Source organism: Bos taurus, chromosome 12 (assembly GCF_002263795.3).
Source record: "Bos taurus isolate L1 Dominette 01449 registration number 42190680 breed Hereford chromosome 12, ARS-UCD2.0, whole genome shotgun sequence".
Taxonomy (NCBI): domain Eukaryota; kingdom Metazoa; phylum Chordata; class Mammalia; order Artiodactyla; family Bovidae; genus Bos; species Bos taurus.
The window spans coordinates 74,190,240-74,208,224 of record NC_037339.1 but is presented as its reverse complement, the minus strand read 5'-3'; the positions used below and the strand labels follow the sequence as shown (position 1 = coordinate 74,208,224).

Here is a 17,985-nt window from a genome sequence, read left to right as displayed (position 1 = left end):
CAGTATTTATACATGGAATTTAAATATACAGTTCAACAAGTTTCAACAAACATGTTCATCTCAGTAACCGGCATCCTAATCACGATATACAGTATTGATATCTTGTTTTTATATCAGTATTTGAATGAAGCCCCAGATACAGAGTATTTATATCAGTTCCAGTACCAACCTGGAACGTTTCCTCTTGCCCATTTGGGCTAACCCTCCTCTCTTTCCAGAAGAAACCACTGCTCTAGTTTTTAACCTCATAAATTTTTTTTTTTTCTTTTGCCTGACCTTGATGGAGTCAAAATGGAATCATACAAAGTAGGTTTCATTGCTTTTGGCTCTCTTTTTCTTTTTGCTCAATGTCACACTTTTGAAACCATCCATGGTTGGCAGGAGTATTCTTTAAACTTTTGGAAGTAGTTACAATGTGTAGTCAGGTTTGAGAATCAAAATGTATCCAAATCATTTTCAACTTTCTATAGAGTGTTAACCAGAAGAGCTTCAAGAAGTACCAGTATTCATGCCCACTTTCACAGGTTCTGATATAATTGGTCTGGGGTGAGAGCCAAGTATTGGCATTTTTGAAAGCTCCCCAATTGATTCTAATATTCTGCCAGCATTGAGAGTCTCTGAACTAGCCTCGGAGATAATGAAATTTCATCTCAAGTTTGTGTAGATCTTCTCCCAACCTTCTCTCCTGTCTCAGAGGAGTTGGCGGCCTTTCACTTTTCCATTTGTGCTCCTGGCCTAATCATAGCTGCTATTTTAGCAACACTTACTATGTAATATGCCAGTGACTTCCTATGTATTATTTAAGTTTTACAACAGTCATTTGTCCCAGTGTGATAAATGAACAAAATAAGGTTTAGAAAGAGAAGTTCTACAGCTTATAAAGGTAGGTGCCAGAAGTCAAACACATGTTTATCATTTGCTGAGTCATAGATTCCAACTCTTATTATCATGTCATGTCAAGACTAAATGGACATGCCCTGTCCATTAATTATACCTCTTCAATCTTTTCTTCTCTGTTGGCTTTTTTTCTTCCCCTTCATCTACAATAATGCTTAGGTTTTGTCTATCCTAAAATAAATAAAAATAAAAATCTTCCCTTTAAACCTGTCATCTTCGAGCTATATCCTTATTTCTATCTTCCCATCACTCCTAACTACTTGTGACTCCCATTTCACTCTCCATCCATTGCACAAACTAGTCTCAGGTGCCTGCCATGTGACTGAGTGGTTTTGAGGTCAGCAAGGATTTCCTAATTGCCCCAGTCAATCTTTCAGCTTAGTTTTCCTTCTGTAAATTCTCAACCACTTTTTCCCCACATCCTTTTTCATATGCCCAACTTACTGGACACATGCCAGCGGGAGACAGCTTAGTCTCAACTCTAACTGAAATAACAGTATGAGCCAAGACCAATTCATCAAGACCAATGCTGAAGCTTCAATATTTTAGCCATCTATATGAAGAGTGGACTCATTGGGAAAAACGCTGATGCTGGCAAAGATTGAAGGCAGAAGGAGAGGACGGTGACAGAGGATGAGATGGTTGGATAGCATCATTGCAAAAGCTGGACATGACTTAGTGACTGAACAACAATAAAGACCAAATGAGGAACCAGATTTATGGTTATAGTGATAATTGCCCAACAACAGTAGGCAGTCGTAATAGCCTACTGTGTACAGATCGATGGCTCTGTAAGTTTCAAAGAGGAGACTATAAACTCCTCTCTCTTGGGATATAGTTAGTTTTGTTGATTAGGTAAGACTCAAGTTTTAAAATCTTTGTGTTTACTCAGTCACTCAGTCATGTCCGACTCTTTGTGACCCCTTGGGCTATAGCCTGCCAGGGTCCTCTGTCCATGGGATTCTCCAGGAATCTGGAGTGGGTTGCCATTCCCTTCTTGAGGGATTCTTCCCAACCCAGGGATCAAATCTGGGTCTCCTGCATTGCAGGAGGATTCTTTACCTTAATCTGAGCCACCAGGGAAGCTCTTATAATTCTATTAACAGTTTCAAAGTGAATAAATGCTGGACTGCATGGTTCAAACTACAAGTATAGTAAGTATTCAGAGAAGAGGAAATGCTTCTGGGAAAATATAACCATAGACTAGTGTTTTGGTAAGTCTTGAAGAAATTCTAAAATTCAAGCCAGAAAGATGGAAAGATGGGATGGGAAGGGTGTTCCAAGCAGGTGGCCCTCCACGAGCAAAGGCAAAGAGCTCTTTTTCTTGATGATGGTTTTGTTAATGCAAGTTTGTGTGCCGGACCACATAGTGACCAAACAAACTGGAACATCGGAGTTTGGAGCAGAGAAAGGTTAATTGCAACACCGTGCAAAGAGATGGGTAACTAATGCCCTAAAAAACCCTGAAGGACTCCTCAAAGCATTTTTAAAGGCCAAGTGAGGGAGGAGGGGTCGCAGGATCTGTGATCAGCTTGTGCACAAATCTCTGATTGGCTGATGGTGCGGCAGCAGGGTGGTGTCACAGGGGTTAATATTATCAGTCCTTAAGCTCCAGGAGTCCTGGGGGTATGTGCTCTTGGTCAGATAGTTAACCTCTTCCATTTGTTGGAAAAGAAGGGGATTTTAACATCTGCAAAACAACTCAGGAAATCTGCATCAAATACTATTATCTAGGTACTTCAGAGAGGAGCTAAAACAGGATATGAGGGCATGGGCCATGGCTTTTCTATACCACATTTTCTTTAGTCTCCAATCTTCATGTCTCCCTGCTTCCACTGGTCACCATATTACATGCATTCTAAGTTGCTTCAGTTGCGTCTGACTCTGCGACCCTAAAGACTGTGGGGATAGCCCTCTGTCCATGGGATCCTCCAGGCAAGAATGCTGGAGTGGGTTGGGTTGCCATTTCCCCTCTAAGGGATCTTCCCAGGGATGGCAACTGAGCCTCCTGAGACTCCTGCATTACTGGTGGAGTAATTATCCCATCCTTAGCTGTGCCCATCCACTCTAGCTCTGCTAGAGCCCAGCTCTTTGTCCACCTAGAAGATGCGTGCTGTCTCCCAGATTATACTGGATTTGGATCTCAGGATGGACAATCTAGTCAATCTCTTTCCTAACAGCTCTCTAACCCCAGAAGAGCCTCTTTTCAAAGAACACAGCATTTTGAAAACATTTAAAAATCATCAAAGAGTGTTCACATGGAAGCATAGCAGGGGTAGGAGAGAGGCTCAAGAGGGAAGGGATATATGTGTACTTGTAGCTGATTCACTTTGCTGTACAGCAGAAACTAACACAACATTGCAAAGCAGCTGTATATTGTCACCCTGCTTATTTAACTTATACGCAGAGTACATCATGAGAAATGCTGGGCAGGATGGAGCACAAGCTGGAATCAAGATTGCTGGGAGAAATATCAATAACCAGATATGCAGATGACACCACCCTTATGGCAGAAAGCGAAGAAGAACTAAAGAGCCTCTTGATGACAGTGAAAGGGGGAAGTGAAAAAGTTGACTTGAGGCTCAACATTTAGAAAACTAAGATCATGGCATCTGGTCCTATCACGTCATGGCAAATAGATGGGGAGATAGTGGAAACAGTGACAGACTTTATTTTTGGGAGCTCCAAAATCCCTGCAGATGGTGATTGCAGCCATGAAATTAAAAGATGCTTACTCCTTGGAAGGAAAGTTATGACCAACCTAGGTAGCATATTGAAAAACAGAGACATTACTTTGCCAACAAAGGTCCGTCTAGTCAAGGCTATGGTTTTTTCAGTGGTCATGTATGGATGTGAGAGTTGGACTGTGAAGAAAGCTGAGGACCGAAGAATTGATGCTTTTGAACTGTGGTGTTGGAGAAGACTGTTGAGAGTCCCTTGGACTGCAAGGAGATCCAACCAGTCCATCCTAAGGGAAATTAGTCCTGAATATTTATTGGAAGGACTAATGCTGAAGCTGAAACTCAAATACTTTGGCCACCTGATGGGAAGAACTGACTCCTTTTCCAAGGAGTCACTGATGCTGGGAAAGACTGAAGGCAGGAGGAGAAGGGGATGGCAGAGGATGAGACGGTTGGATGGCATCACTGACTCAGTGGACATGAGTCTGAGTAAACTCTGGGAGCTGGCGATGCACAGGTAGGCCTGGCGTGCTGCAGTCCATGGTGTCACAGAGTCCGACATGACTGAGCAACTGAACTGAACTGAACTATACTCCAAAATTAATTTTATTTTTTAATTTATTTAAAAAAAGAAATAAAAATAAAAGCAGCATAGCGGGGACTCACTTTGCCACAGCAGTATCACACCTACTCTTCTAAGAAACTAAGCTTCGAGTTTCTCTTAAGTTTTCACAAGTAAGATCCCTTTAATCTGGAACCCACCTTGGAGAGTGACTTGTCCAACCTCTGCTTGTCCTAGATGGAACCCTAGGGAGGGAATTTCCTCTCTCAGCTAATAGAGTTGCTTTCCAAACACCACCATTCAGGCCTCAAATTTCCGTGACTCTCAGCTGTAGCATAATGTCTTCCTCCTCACTGAAGAAATATTGTAGGAATCTGGAAGGCACTGCAATAGTTGCCTAGTAGAATACAGATCAAAACCTTGCTTCATTTAAACAATGCATCTTCACCGAGCAATCCATTTTAAAGGCATTACAAAAAAAGTTAACCATTTTCTAAGAAAAAAAAAAAATCAAGACAATTCATTTCATGAAAGTACTGCTATCCTACCAAGACATATCAGAAGAGTTACAGAAGAGCCTGACAAAACCATGAACAGGGCTTCACATATATAGGCTTTACTACCATTCAGTGGTGGTGAAATCAACACACCAGGAGACAACTGCCATTGGAAAGGCAGTGTGTTACACTCACAGATCTCAAGAGGAGGGGTCCTCTCCCCCTCGGGAGGTCACATAGGGGAGCACCAGTACTGGTCAGGGGTAGAAGAAAAGGGGCAACTACAGCAGGAGCCCTTACTGTGGCTTCTGTGGAAAAGACCAGGCAAGGCGGGGAATCAGGCTTACGACTGGCTAGTTGGAGAAATTTCAGTGGGCTCTGTGGCACTGGGGCAAACCCTAGTAGTCTGGTACTTGGTCCTTAGATGATTAGGGATGGGGGGCCAGAGTGTGAGAGCCCCGTAAGGTGGATGAGCTCTGTATTGTTCACTGTGCATTTGACAACACACTCTCAGTTTACTTCACTCTGTATGACAGATTCTAGGTCTGCCCACATCTCTAGAAATGACCCAATTCCATTCCTTTTTTATGGCTGAGCAATATTCCATTGTATATATATGTACCACAGTTTCTTTATCCATTCCTCTGTTGATAGGCATCTAATATCACAGATTAATGCATATATGTGAAATCTAGAAAAATGGTACATAAGGATCTATTCTCAGAGCAGGAACAGAGATACAGACACAGACAATAGACATATGGACATGGTGGGGAAGGTGAGCGTGGGATGAACTGGGAGATTAGGACTGACATATATACGATCACGTGTGAAACATACCAGTGGGAAGCTGCTGTGTAGCACAGGGAGCTCAGTAGGTGCTCCGTGATGACTTAGAGGGAGGGGATGGGAAGGAGGGTGGTCCAAGAGATGTGGCTCTATGTCCACATATAGCTGACTCACTTTGTTGTACGGCAAAAACTAACACAACATTGTAAAGTGATTATACTCCATAAAAAAAAAGGTATACTCTTGGATGAGTTTATTATAGGAATTGGCCAACTCTGGGAGAGGCAGTCTCTCCCTGGTTGACAAAGTCCCAGGTGTCAAAGCATCAGAATACAGAATAGAACAGAGATGGGTAATACAAATGATTGGGAATGATGGAGAATGATAACCAGGGGAGAGTGAAATTGTAGGGTCAATATTATCACCAATTATTTGTTCTTTTCTCACTTCACTCTGAATAGGAGACTAGCATGTGTGTTTAGTCACTAAGTCATGTCCGACTCTTGTGACCCCAAGGACTGTAGCTTGCCAGATTCTTCTGTCCATGGAATTCCCCAGGCAAGAATACTGGAGTGGGTTGCCACTTCCTACTCTAGGGGATCTTCCCATTCCAGGGATTGAACCCACATGTCCTGCATTCTTTATCATCTGAGGCACCAGGGAAGCCAGGAGACTAGTTGTAATCTGTATTAATATGTTAGTCCTCCTTCCTCCTGCCTTTGGAGGATGCTTCTTGAATCTGCCTTCTCTGTGGAGTCTCATACAGCTTTTTGGAGCAGGATGCTTTAAGATGTCAGTGCTTCCTAATCAGAGAAACTCTGAGTAGCCAGATTATTGTGGAGCTAAACTCCATGCCCTGCTTCAGAGCAGCAATTGCAGTGCAGTACAGGTGGTACCTGGTACTGGGTGCTCATTTTAAAGAAGAAAACACATTCTGAATGTGGGCAAGAGACCAATTTTAAGAGGAGGTTGACTTTTACCCATATATGAGTCTTTGACTTTGGGTTAGCAAAAGACTACTTCAAGATCCCAAATTTTAAGTTTAAAACAGTCTAAATTAGTGACATCATTTGTCCAAGGCAAGTTGCTTTCAAGATATGTAAATTACAGTATTGTCTTTAGTCAGAGATGTTTAAGGTCTATTGGTTAGTATTTTATTTTCTATTTTCCTTGAAATGACAACTTTATTCCTGAGGATTTCAAGTTGTAGTAAGAAGAAATATTTACAGATAACATTAAAAGATAAAAAGACAATCGCTTGTAAAACATCTTCTTGATGGAATCAATTTAGAGTGGTGGGTTACTGCACATGGTCTTTTTCTTTTTGCCGTGCAGCGTGTGGGATCTTACAGACTTTTCAGGTGACTCAGTGGTAAGGAATCTGCCTGCCAATGCAGGACACACAGGTTTGATCCCTGGGTCGGGAAGATCCCCTGGAGAAGGCAATGGCAACCCACTAAAGTATTCTTGCCTGGAAAATCCCATGGACAGAGGAGCCCAGCAGGCTACACTCCAAGGGGTCTCCAAAGAGTTGGACACGAGTTGGCAACCAACGACAACATGTGGGATCTTAGTTCTATGACCAGGGATTGAACCTGCTCTCCAGCATTGGAAGCTTGGAGTCTTAATCATGGGAGGTCAAGGAAGTCCTAGCACATTGGTATCTGAGAGAACAGTGGCTCACATCAAATGGCCCAGCCAGCCCCAGCACAGTGCAGTCAGAACAGAGAACTGATGCCTTGGTTTAACTCAGGCCTCCCTGGCCTTGTTCTCAGGCTTGTCACTTGGACCTCTCTAATTCTCGGTTATCTCCTTTGTAAACAGAGACCATAAAAAAGGGGTTTTTAACAGAATTTTTAAATTGTGGTAAAATACATATGGCATAAAATTTACCATCTTAATCACTTTCAAGTGTATGGTTGAGGGACATCAAATATATTCACACTGTCGTGCTACCATTAGCGCGGTCCACCTCCAGAACTGTTTTCATCTTTCAAAACTGAACTCTGTACCCATTAAACAAACACATCCCGTCCCTTCTACTTCCAGACCCTGGCAACCACCACTGTATTGACATTTTCTGTCTCTATGAATTGGACTATTCTAAACATCTCATGTAAGCAGAATCATACATTTATCTTATCTAGACTGGCATATTTCACTGAATGTAATGTCCACAAGGTTCATCCATGTTGTAGCATGTGTCAGAATTTCCTTCCTCTCTAAACTTGAATAAGAGTCCTTTGTATGCACATACTGCTGCTGCTGCCGATGCTAAGTCGCTTCAGTCGTGTCCGACTCTGTGCGACCCCATAGACGGTAGCCCACCAGGCTCCCCCGTCCCTGGGATTCTCCAGGCAAGAACACTGGAGTGGGTTGCCATTTCCTTCTCCAATACATGAAAGTGAAAAGTGAAAGTGAAGTCGCTCAGTCGTGTCCGACTCTTCGTGACCCCATGGACTGCAGTCCACCAGGCTCCTCTGTCCATGGGATTTTCCAGCCAAGAGTACTGGAGTGGGTTGCCATTGCCTTCTCTTATGCATATACTACTTTTTACTTATTCATAATACTTTTACTGTGGATATTTGAGCTGCTTCCACATTTTGGCTACTGTAAATAACGCTGCTATGAACGTGTGTGTACCTATATCTTTTTGAAACTCTATTTTTGATTCTTTGGGGAATATATCCAGAGTGGAACTGCTGGATCATGTGGTCATTTTATTTTTTAATTTTTTTGAGAAACCATCATGCTGTTTTCCACAGCAACTGCACCGGTGTACATTCCCAGGACTGGATATTTGTAAATGTCCTTTCCACACCTAAATTTCTAGGACCCAAAACCTGTTTTAAAATAATCCCGTTAAGCCATTTCCTCTTTACCCGGACATTCTGATCGCCAAGAGAAAATGCCCAAGCATCTTTTACTTGGGAAAGCTTCTAGTAATCTTTCTCTTACAATGGATCTGGGGCGAGAACCCTCCTGCCAGGCTGTTTCTGTTCAGTTCAGTTCAGTTCAGTCGCTCAGTCGTGTCCGACTCTTTGCGATCCTATGGACTGCAGCACGCCAGGCTTCCCTGTCCATCACGAACTCCACTCCGGGATGCCTACTCCGGGAGCCTACAGTATAAACAGTATGAAAAGGCTGTGATTGCTCCCTTGTAAATACGCCCTTTGGGCAGTTTCGCGTAAAATAGGCGTGGAGGCTGTCCAGAGATCCCCGGGAGCAGAAGCTGATGTTCCCGCGTTGCCCATGAAAGTGGACGACCGAGGGTGGGGTCCGCGGCGGGCTGGGCAGGACCTGGGCGCGCACCTGCGGCGCGGGCTCCCGCGGTGGGAGGGGCGGGGGCGGCGCGCGGCCTCTGCTGGGACCGTCCCGCCGCCAGGGCGCAGCCGCGCTCCGACGGCCACTGGGGCGCACGGCGGCCGCGCCTGGGGTACCAGGTGAGCCGCGACCTGGGCGAGCTGGGTTCGGGGCGGGAGGGAGCCGGGTGTGGCGGGAACCCGCGCGCTCATCCGGGAATGGGGACCTGGAATGCGGGATGCCCTCACCCAGAGGGAACAGAGCCTCCGGGCCAGTCTCTGCTGCAGGACCCAGCGAAGGTGGGAGTCCCGGGCCCCCAACTTAACCGCAGGTGTAGCACCCCGCGTTGTGGTATGGAGGAGGGACGCACCTGGGGACAGTTAAAGCCTAGAATGGCCGGAGATTTGTCTCAGGGAGACCTGGAGAAGTTCCTGACTGTGGGTTTCCTCTTACCCTTTTCGAGACCAAGCGTGGGGACTCTGGAGGCAGGGAGTTCCTCTCTGACATCGATTGGTTCCCCGCTCCGGATGCCTTCTTAGCTCACACTGTGTGTTTCTGGACTTTATCGTGTTAACAAAGTCCAAAGATGCTGTCTGGCAAACCCCACCACAAACAAGGGGACAAATACATTTCCCCCTGAAATGCTTTTATTATATCTTGTTTTGTTTCCTTGCTGTAGATTAAGGTAACTAATACCATCTCTAAAGCTCCAGATTGTATGCAAAACTTGTGTGTGTCTTTATGGGCATTTCCATAGATTTTCTTTAATTGGGAAATATCGATGATCAAATAGCTAAAATCGCATCTTTGGGTTCCATCAGCATGACAGGTCCTGAGGGTCCTCAGGGTACTGGACTTGCAGATTCTTGTCTGAAATTTTGGGTTTGTGGGAAGAGTTGGGGAGAGGGGTTTCCTTCAGGGTCCAGGGTAGACAACATTCACCCTCATCACAAAAGAGGGCTAAGAGTTGGTCTGTACAAAGGACAAAGTTCAACTAGTTTATAAATATGTAGATGAGGAAACGGGGGCTTTCCAGTGGCACTAGCGGTAAAAGAACCCGCCTGCCAATGCAGGAGACATGAGAGACTTGGGTTCGATCCCTGGGTTGGGACGATCCCCCACAGGAGGAAATAGCAACCCACTCCAGTATTCCTGCCTGGAGAATCCCATGGACAGAGGAGCCCATCCATACCGTCGTGAAGAGTTGGCTACAACTGAAGTGACTTAGCATGAAGACAGGCACACACAGATAAGGAAACCAGGCTGAACCTTTGTGAATGAAAGGTGTATCCAAGGTTTCTCTTGGTAACCACATGCAACCCCAGCTGCAGGGTTTTGGAGGACTCCAAGGGAGGGTGAGAGGGCCAGGGTTCCAAGTTTGTGTCTCCCTGGTCAGCTGGCAACTTGGGAAAAGGAGGAGAGAATGGATGGTAGCTTAGCCTTAGAGCAGCACTAGGAAAACCCAGGGTGTGCTGGTGGGAGCTGCAGAGGAGTGGGTTGGGGGAGGGTTGGATAGAAGTTTACTGCAAAATTCTCAGCTACCCGAGAAAAATCACACTGCATCATTCATCCCACTGGATTTGTTCTCTCCAAGTGGGCAGGAGTCCTCCATGGATGTAAAGCAGTATATGCGGCCCTGTGAGTAGACACCATGTCTGTCCTGCCTTCTTTATCCACAAAAACATGTGAGGTTCATGGGCAGGCTGGTCTTGGGCTGGAGGTCCTGAGCTGCGTGTTTTCAAAACACTGACATCCTGCAGCTAGCCTTAAACCCTTGCAATCTCTTCCCACTTTCAGAGAAAGAAAAGTAGAGGCTAAAATGATGGGGTTTTTCCATTATGAAAAAATTCCTAAATCTTTGGTGCTGGCTTTTATTTGTGTGCCATCTAGTTTAGTTGAAACATATCTATCTGGTTTTGTTGAAGCGTGAGAGATTATGATCTGTAGTTTACAGAGAGTCTGACAGTCCTAGGTGTCTGTAACCTCCCTACGATTGAGATCCACTCTTGTGTCCAAGGGTAGGAAATAGACTGCATTATTCCACAATGTCCTTTGAATGGACATGGCTCCTTTGTGGCAGTCTGGTGCTCTGGTAGCAGCTGTGAATCGCACAGGACTCTAGGACTGATGAAGAAAGAAACTGCCTTGTTCTGCTTGGTTCACGGTCCCGACTAGTTTTCACCTCCTGTTTACACGTGTTTGGTAAACTCAAACCGTTCCTTCAGTGAAGTTTAAGGGATGGAGGTGACATTTCTCAGTCGGTCACTCTTCAGTAAATCCCACATTGCACTGTTGCTTTTCAAAACAATGAGGTGGTTGTTTCTACCTACAGCCTGCTTTTTCCTGATATGATTATGCTTTAAAACGGCCCCATTAACATGGCAGGGGTTTATTTGCAATGACAGAAATTAATTTTGCTCCTTACTTTAAAGCCATTAAAAGAACCAAACTTTTTTTTTATTTCAATAACAGTTGCTGCTTCAACTAGCTTTTTGGCACAAGATAAGTTTAGCTAATGTTACTCATGATTCTTTTATTCACAGATGTGTTTATTGAGGCCCTCTGTGTGTCAGCCCCTGGGGTAGGATGTGACTTCTTGTTTCTGCTTTCAAGGAGTCCACAGATAGGCGATGAGGTCTTGAATCTGGACTTGCTAAGAACAGATTTCAGGAGGTGCTGCTTCGGGGACTCCCTGTTTTCCTTGGGATTTAAATGACTGCCTTCTATCTGTGCATGAGTGCATTATGGCTTTTGGCCAAGGGACAGGCTGTGGTCTTCTGGCCTCACAGCATCCTTGCTGGTCAGCAGCGCCAACTCCTATCACCCCTAGTGCTGTGTCCGTGATAGTTCTGCCGGTAGCATCGTCCCTGAGGGTAAACCAACTGGACCAGGAGAAACACATTCCCTTTGGATCAGGAATACATGGTCCCAGGGAGCACTCAGGCTTCCCTGGTGGCTCAGATGGTAAAGAATCTGCCTGCAATGCAGGAGACCCAGGTTCAGTCCCTGGGTCAGGAAAATCCCTTGGAGAAGAAAATGGCAACCCACTCCAGTCTTCCTGCCTGGAGAATCCCATGGATAGAAGAGCATGGCAGGCTACAGTCCATGGGGTTGTCAGAGTTGGACACGACTGAGTGACTAACACTTTCACTTTTGGGGAGCGCTGGCTTCTCGAGTGAGGATTCTGACAACTGCCCTCCCCAACTCTGGCAGGTTTCCTATCCTTGAGCTATTCTTGCCCCAATTTATTCAAAATAAAAGTGATAGAGGTTTAAATGTATTCTGAGGTTTCTCTTGAAATCCCTTGAACTCTGTCAGACCTCAGTGCCTTTGCACATGCTGTTTTCCTTGCCTAGAATGCCTTCCTCTCCTCTTGCCTGTTTCCTGAAAAGCTGAAATGTTCCCTTCTAAATGCTGTTCCTTTAGTGACCTGTCCTGTTCCCAGGTAGCTAATCCCTTTCTTCTTTGTAATATAGTGAAAGTGAAAGTGTTAGTCACTCAGTCGCATCCAACTCTTTGCAACCCCATAGACTGCAGCCCGCCAGACTCCTCTGTCCACAGAATACTCCAGGCAAGAATACTGGAGTGGGTTGCCATTTCCTTTTCCAGGGGATCTTCCCAAACCAGAGATCGAACCCAGGACTCCTGCTTTGGAAGCAGATTCTTTACCATCTGAGTCACCAGGGAAGCCCTTGTTATATCAGTACTATTGTACAGCCTTGTTCTATTCATCTATCAAAGGACTTAGCAATTAACATGTGAAAGTCGCTCAGTCATGTCTGACTCTTTGTGACCCCATGGACTATACAGTCCATGGAATTCTCCAGGCCAGAATACTGGAATGGGTAGCCTTTCGCTTCTCCAGGGGATCTTCCCAACCCAGGGATTGAACCCAGGTCTCCTGCAATGCAGGCGGATTCTTTACCAGCTGAGCCACAAGGGAAATCCAAGAATATTGGAGTGGGTAGCCTATCCCTTCTTCAGCAGATCTTCCCAACCCAGGAATCAAACCGGGGTCTCCTGCATTGCAGGCAGATTCTTTACCAACTGAGCTATCAGGGAAGCCCCTAGCAATTAACAGCTACCATTTATTGAGCACTTATTATGTGTCCAGTGGTGTCCAAGTGTTTTTCTTGGCTTTTTGGGTGGTGGTGGTAGTGGTGGTATATTGACAGTTCTGTGAGGCAGAATTGTACTTTGTTAAAATAATTTCTGTCTATCTCCCCAAGTAGGCTGTGATAGTGGCTTGTACATCTGTGCATGTTATTCATTTGGTATCTCTAGGATCTGGCAGAGTGCCTAATTAATACACAGTGGGCACTGCATAAATATGTAAGTGGATACATTTTACCAACAGCTATTTACATCTGAATAATAAGTTAATTGTAAGTAATTCTTCTTTTAAATGAACATCATGCTGAAATACACAGTCAAAATTTTAGCAAACACTGATAAGCAAGAAGAAGAAAGTTAACGTACAACTCCCCCTCCTTCCCAGTACTGGAGAGTGTAAGCAACTTGCTTAGGGACACACAACTCCTCTTTGACTGAACAGAGTCAGGGTCAGGCCCTCTGGTTTATTGCACTCTAGCTCTTAACACTGCATGGAACTGCTGTTCCTTCTTCCCCTTCAAATGCCGCGTGCCCCCCTCCCCCCACACACAACATGAACAAATGACATTAAATGGCTTGGAAGAACTGAAATTTGAAAATGAAATCCACCAGACACATCAAGTTGGAATGCATGAAATCTACGTTTAAAAATGTACAGTGTTCAGTCGCACCCCTTCCTATCGCACCCCTCATTTAGGGCCATCCCGACTGAGAGGTGCAGAGTGAGGCAGTTTGGAAAGAGAATGCATTCTAAGTCAGACAAACGGAGGTTCGAATCCCACCTGTGCCACTAGATGTTATCAGGAATAGGTTGCAGTTTTAGTCTCTTCTGTAAAATAGAGATAAGAAGAAATATTTCTCAGCTTTTTGTCAAGTTTAGAGGTAATACTGTGGTGAAGCGCCTCATGGGTGATTATTTTGTTTTGGTGACTGAATCTTTTTTTAATTTTTATTTTATATTGGAGCATAGTTGATTAATAATGTTGTGTTAGTTTCAGGTGTACAGCTAAGTGATTCCATTGTACATATATCTATTTTTTATCAAATTTTTTTCCCATTCAGGTTATTACAGAATATGGTTCAGAGTTCTCTGTGTTATACAGTAGGTCCTTGGGGTGGGTGGGGGGAGGATCGATTAGGAGTTTGGGATTGACATGTTCAGGGGGGTGCTCAGTCACTCAATTGTGTCTGGCTCTTTGTGACCCTTTGGACTATAGCCCACCAGGCTTCACTGTCCGTGGAATTTTTCAGGCAAGAATACTTGAGTGGGTTGCCATTTCCTCCTCCAGGGCATCTTCCCAACCCAGGGATCGAACCTGAGTCTCCTGCATTGCAGGTGGATTCTTTACCCGCTGAGCCATTGGGAAAGCCTAGAATTGACATGTACACACTGCTATATTTAAAACAGATAGCCTATGCATGACTAATGGTGGATCTTGTTGTGGGTAAGTCTCTAATGGTGATACCTTAGAGCTTGCCCCAGTAGCAGCCTGGCTAAGCTGTTTTTCACAGCTACACGTAGGGTTTTCCACCCAAATCCTTCATTTTAATTCTTATGAATTGCATCATTTAATTCTTATGAAGTGAAGTGAAAGTCTCTCAGTTGTGTCTGACTCTTTGCAATCCCATGAACAATACAGTCTGTGGAATTCTCCAGGCCAGAATACTGGAGTGGGTAGCTGTTTCCTTCTCCAGGGGATCTTCTCAAGCCAGGGATTGAACCCAGCTCTTCTGCAATGCAGGTGGATTCTTGGCCAGCTGAGCCACCAGGGAAGCCCTTTTAATTCTCACAGCATTTAACTTTTATATCATTGTTAGATGTCTTTAGTAACTTGCCTTACAGTCATTTTCTTAGAAATTCAATTTCTTCTCTTTGGAGATTAAAGAGAAAGAAGTGGCCAATTGGGGCTGTTCAAGCAGTTTTTGTTTAAAAGTGGATCATTGTTTTCATTACCCTACCATTAATGTTTTCTATTTTCCTTTATCAGCGAGTTACTTTCTCTTGGTCTGTATTGCCAAACTGAACTCTCTTGTCTTCTTGTGAGATGAAAGGAGACAGCCATGAATGAGCCACTAGATGATTTTGCAAATGCCTCTGATTTCCCTGATTATGCAGCTGCTCTTGAAAATTGCACCAGTGAAAATATCCCACTCAAGACGCACTACCTCCCTGTTATTTATAGCATCATCTTCCTGGTGGGTTTTCCTGGAAATGTGATAGCCATCTCCACATACATCTTCAAAATGCGGCCCTGGAGGAGCAGCACCATCATCATGCTGAACCTGGCCTGTACCGACCTGCTGTATCTCACCAGCCTTCCCTTCCTGATTCATTACTATGCCGGCGGAGACCACTGGGTCTTCGGGGACTTCATGTGCAAGTTCATCCGCTTCGGCTTCCACTTCAACCTGTACAGCAGCATCCTCTTCCTCACCTGCTTTAGCATCTTCCGCTACTTTGTCATCATTCACCCCACGAGCTGCTTCTCCGTCCACAAAAAGCGATGGGCCATGGTGGCCTGTGTGGTGGTGTGGATCGTGTCGCTGGTGGCCGTCATACCCATGACCTTCCTGATCACAGCTACCACCAGCACCAACAGATCCACCTGCCTTGACCTCACCAGCTCGGATGACCTCACAACCATCAAATGGTACAATCTAATTTTGACCACCACCACTTTCTGCCTCCCCTTGGTGATAGTGACGCTCTGCTATACAATGATTATCTACACCCTAACGCAAGGACCTCAGACGCACAGCTGCCTGAAGCAGAAAGCGCGCAGGCTCACCATTCTGCTGCTTCTCGTGTTTTATATATGCTTTTTGCCCTTCCATATCTTGAGGGTCATTCGGATCGAATCTCGCCTGCTTTCCATTAGCTGCTCCACTGAGCATCAGATCCATGAAGCATACATCGTTTCGAGACCACTAGCTGCCCTGAACACCTTTGGTAACCTGCTATTGTATGTGGTAGTCAGCAGCAACTTCCAGCAGGCCGTCTGCTCCATGGTAAGATGCAGAGCAGGTGGGGACCTGGAGCAGGGAAAGAAAGTCAGTCAAAAAAACAACCCTTGAAACACTCCATATCCTCAGCCAAATTGAAATGCTGATACTTTTATAATAACTTCTAAGAAGTCCGGACTGTCTCCCTCAGTGGGATTCTCAGTCAATATTGTGCACTCAGGTCATCATGTCCCAAAGCCATGGTGGGGCTGCTGTGAGTTCTTTGCCATCTCTTTACTGAGATCTCCCCTTGGGTAGGTATAAGAATGGGATACACACATATAAGTAAAGTATTCAGATGCCGAGTTGGAACCATGGGAACTCAGGGCCCTCTGGGAGGACATCTAGTCTCACCAGCTTTATATAAAATTACACACACACACATATTTGCACATTGTTGTTGATGTTGTTTAGTTGCTAAGTTGTATTCAACTCTTCTGCAACTCCACTAACTCCCACCAGGCTCCTCTTTCCATGGGATTTCCCAGGCAAGAATACTGGAGTGGGTTGCCATTTCCTTCTCCAGGGGATCTTCCTGACCCAGGGATCAAACCTGCATCTCCTGCTTTGGCAGGCAAATTCTTTACCACTGAGCCAGCAGTATATATATAAAAATTGAAGTTGACCTACTTGCCATAGATTTAATGCCATGATAAGAGAAAGCCAATCTTCTCACTTACATTTTTTTTTTGGCTCAGGTCTGTTTGTCATGAGCACCTAAACTACTCAAAGCCTTATTTGTGTATTTCTTAATATCCACTTTTTAAAAACCTCATGTCTTTAAATTTTTCTCAAAATTTGCTCTGAAATTACTAAACTGGTTTTCGCTAGGCTTTAGTCAGTTTTGTAGATTAAAACAACTCAGTGTGATCAAAGATCTCCATGCAAATAGCTGAAACTAATACTTGTAAGATATTTGGGGAATTATGTTTTTATTGTTGTAGATCATTTAAAACATTGTTATTGAGGGTCTTCTCTGGTGGTTCAGTGGTTAAGACTCCATGCGTCCACTGTAGAGGGCACAAATTTGATCCTTGGTTGGGGAACTAAGATCCTGAGTGCTGTCCAGCATGACCGAAAAAAATTTTTTTAATAATTAAAAAAATAAAAATTCTTATTGAATTTATAAAATTTTTTTTAAGCTGTACTAGTAATTATCAACATTTCTTGGAGAAGGAAGAAGCACTTTGGGGGTAATAGAAGTACTTTAAAACATAATGTATATTTTTTCTTGTTTTTTTTTGTTGTTCAGTCATGTGTCCCTTTGTGTCCCTTTAGATATAGCCGGCCAGGCTTCTCTGTCCATGGGACTTTTCAGGCAAGAATACTGGAGTATTCATTTCCTCCCCCAGGGGATCTTCCTTACCCAGGGATCAAAACCAAATCCCTCGTGTCTCCTGCATTGCAGGCTGAGCCATTGGGGAAGCCCCATGTATATATTAGGTATTAGAAGGGGAAAACAGGATGAAATGGTTGGATGGCATCACCGACTCAATGGACATGAGTTTGGGTAAACTCCGGGAGTTGGTGATGGACAGGGAGGCCTGGCGTGCTGCGATTCATGGGGTCACAAAGAGTCGGACACGACTGAGCGACTGAACTGAACTGAACACTATTTTGATTTCTGTGAGAAAATATTCTAGGAAATACTGATTCTCCTTAGATACCTTTTCTTTTGTGTCTCTGTTGAAAATATGTTCTCTATTGTAACAGCTGAAGCAATTTCTGAATTGTGTGTACTTAATTAGCACTAAATGTAAATATTTAAGAAAATGCCTAGCCTGGATACTCAAAACCTTGGTAAATGTGTTGATACAATTAATAAACTAATTTAAAATCACTGAATAGGCTGATAATAGTTTTCTGTGAAAATGCAGCCTTGCTGCTGCTGCTGCTAAGTCGCTTCAGTCGTGTCTGACTCTGTTCAACCCCATAGACAGCGGCCCACCAGGCTCCCCCGTCCCTGGGATTCTCCAGGCAAGAACAGTGAAGTGGGTTGCCATTTCCTTCTCCAATGCATGAAAGGGAAAAGTGAAAGTGAAGTCGCTCAGTCGTGTCCAACTCTTCAAGACCCCATGGTCTGCAGCCTACCAGGCTCCTCCGTCCGTGGGATTTTCCAGGCAAGAGTACTGGAGTGGGG

At 44.5% G+C, this 17,985-nt stretch overlaps 1 protein-coding gene across 1 annotated transcript; it reads left to right on the top strand.

Moving 5' to 3' along the window:
- The first annotated feature begins 14,742 nt into the window (after positions 1–14,742).
- On the top strand, positions 14,743–17,685 carry OXGR1 (oxoglutarate receptor 1). Its single transcript, XM_005213947.5, has one exon. It carries the CDS (start codon positions 14,904–14,906, stop codon positions 15,915–15,917), a length of 1,014 nt encoding a protein of 337 aa, XP_005214004.1. The 5' UTR covers positions 14,743–14,903; the 3' UTR covers positions 15,918–17,685.
- The last annotated feature ends 300 nt before the right edge of the window (positions 17,686–17,985 follow it).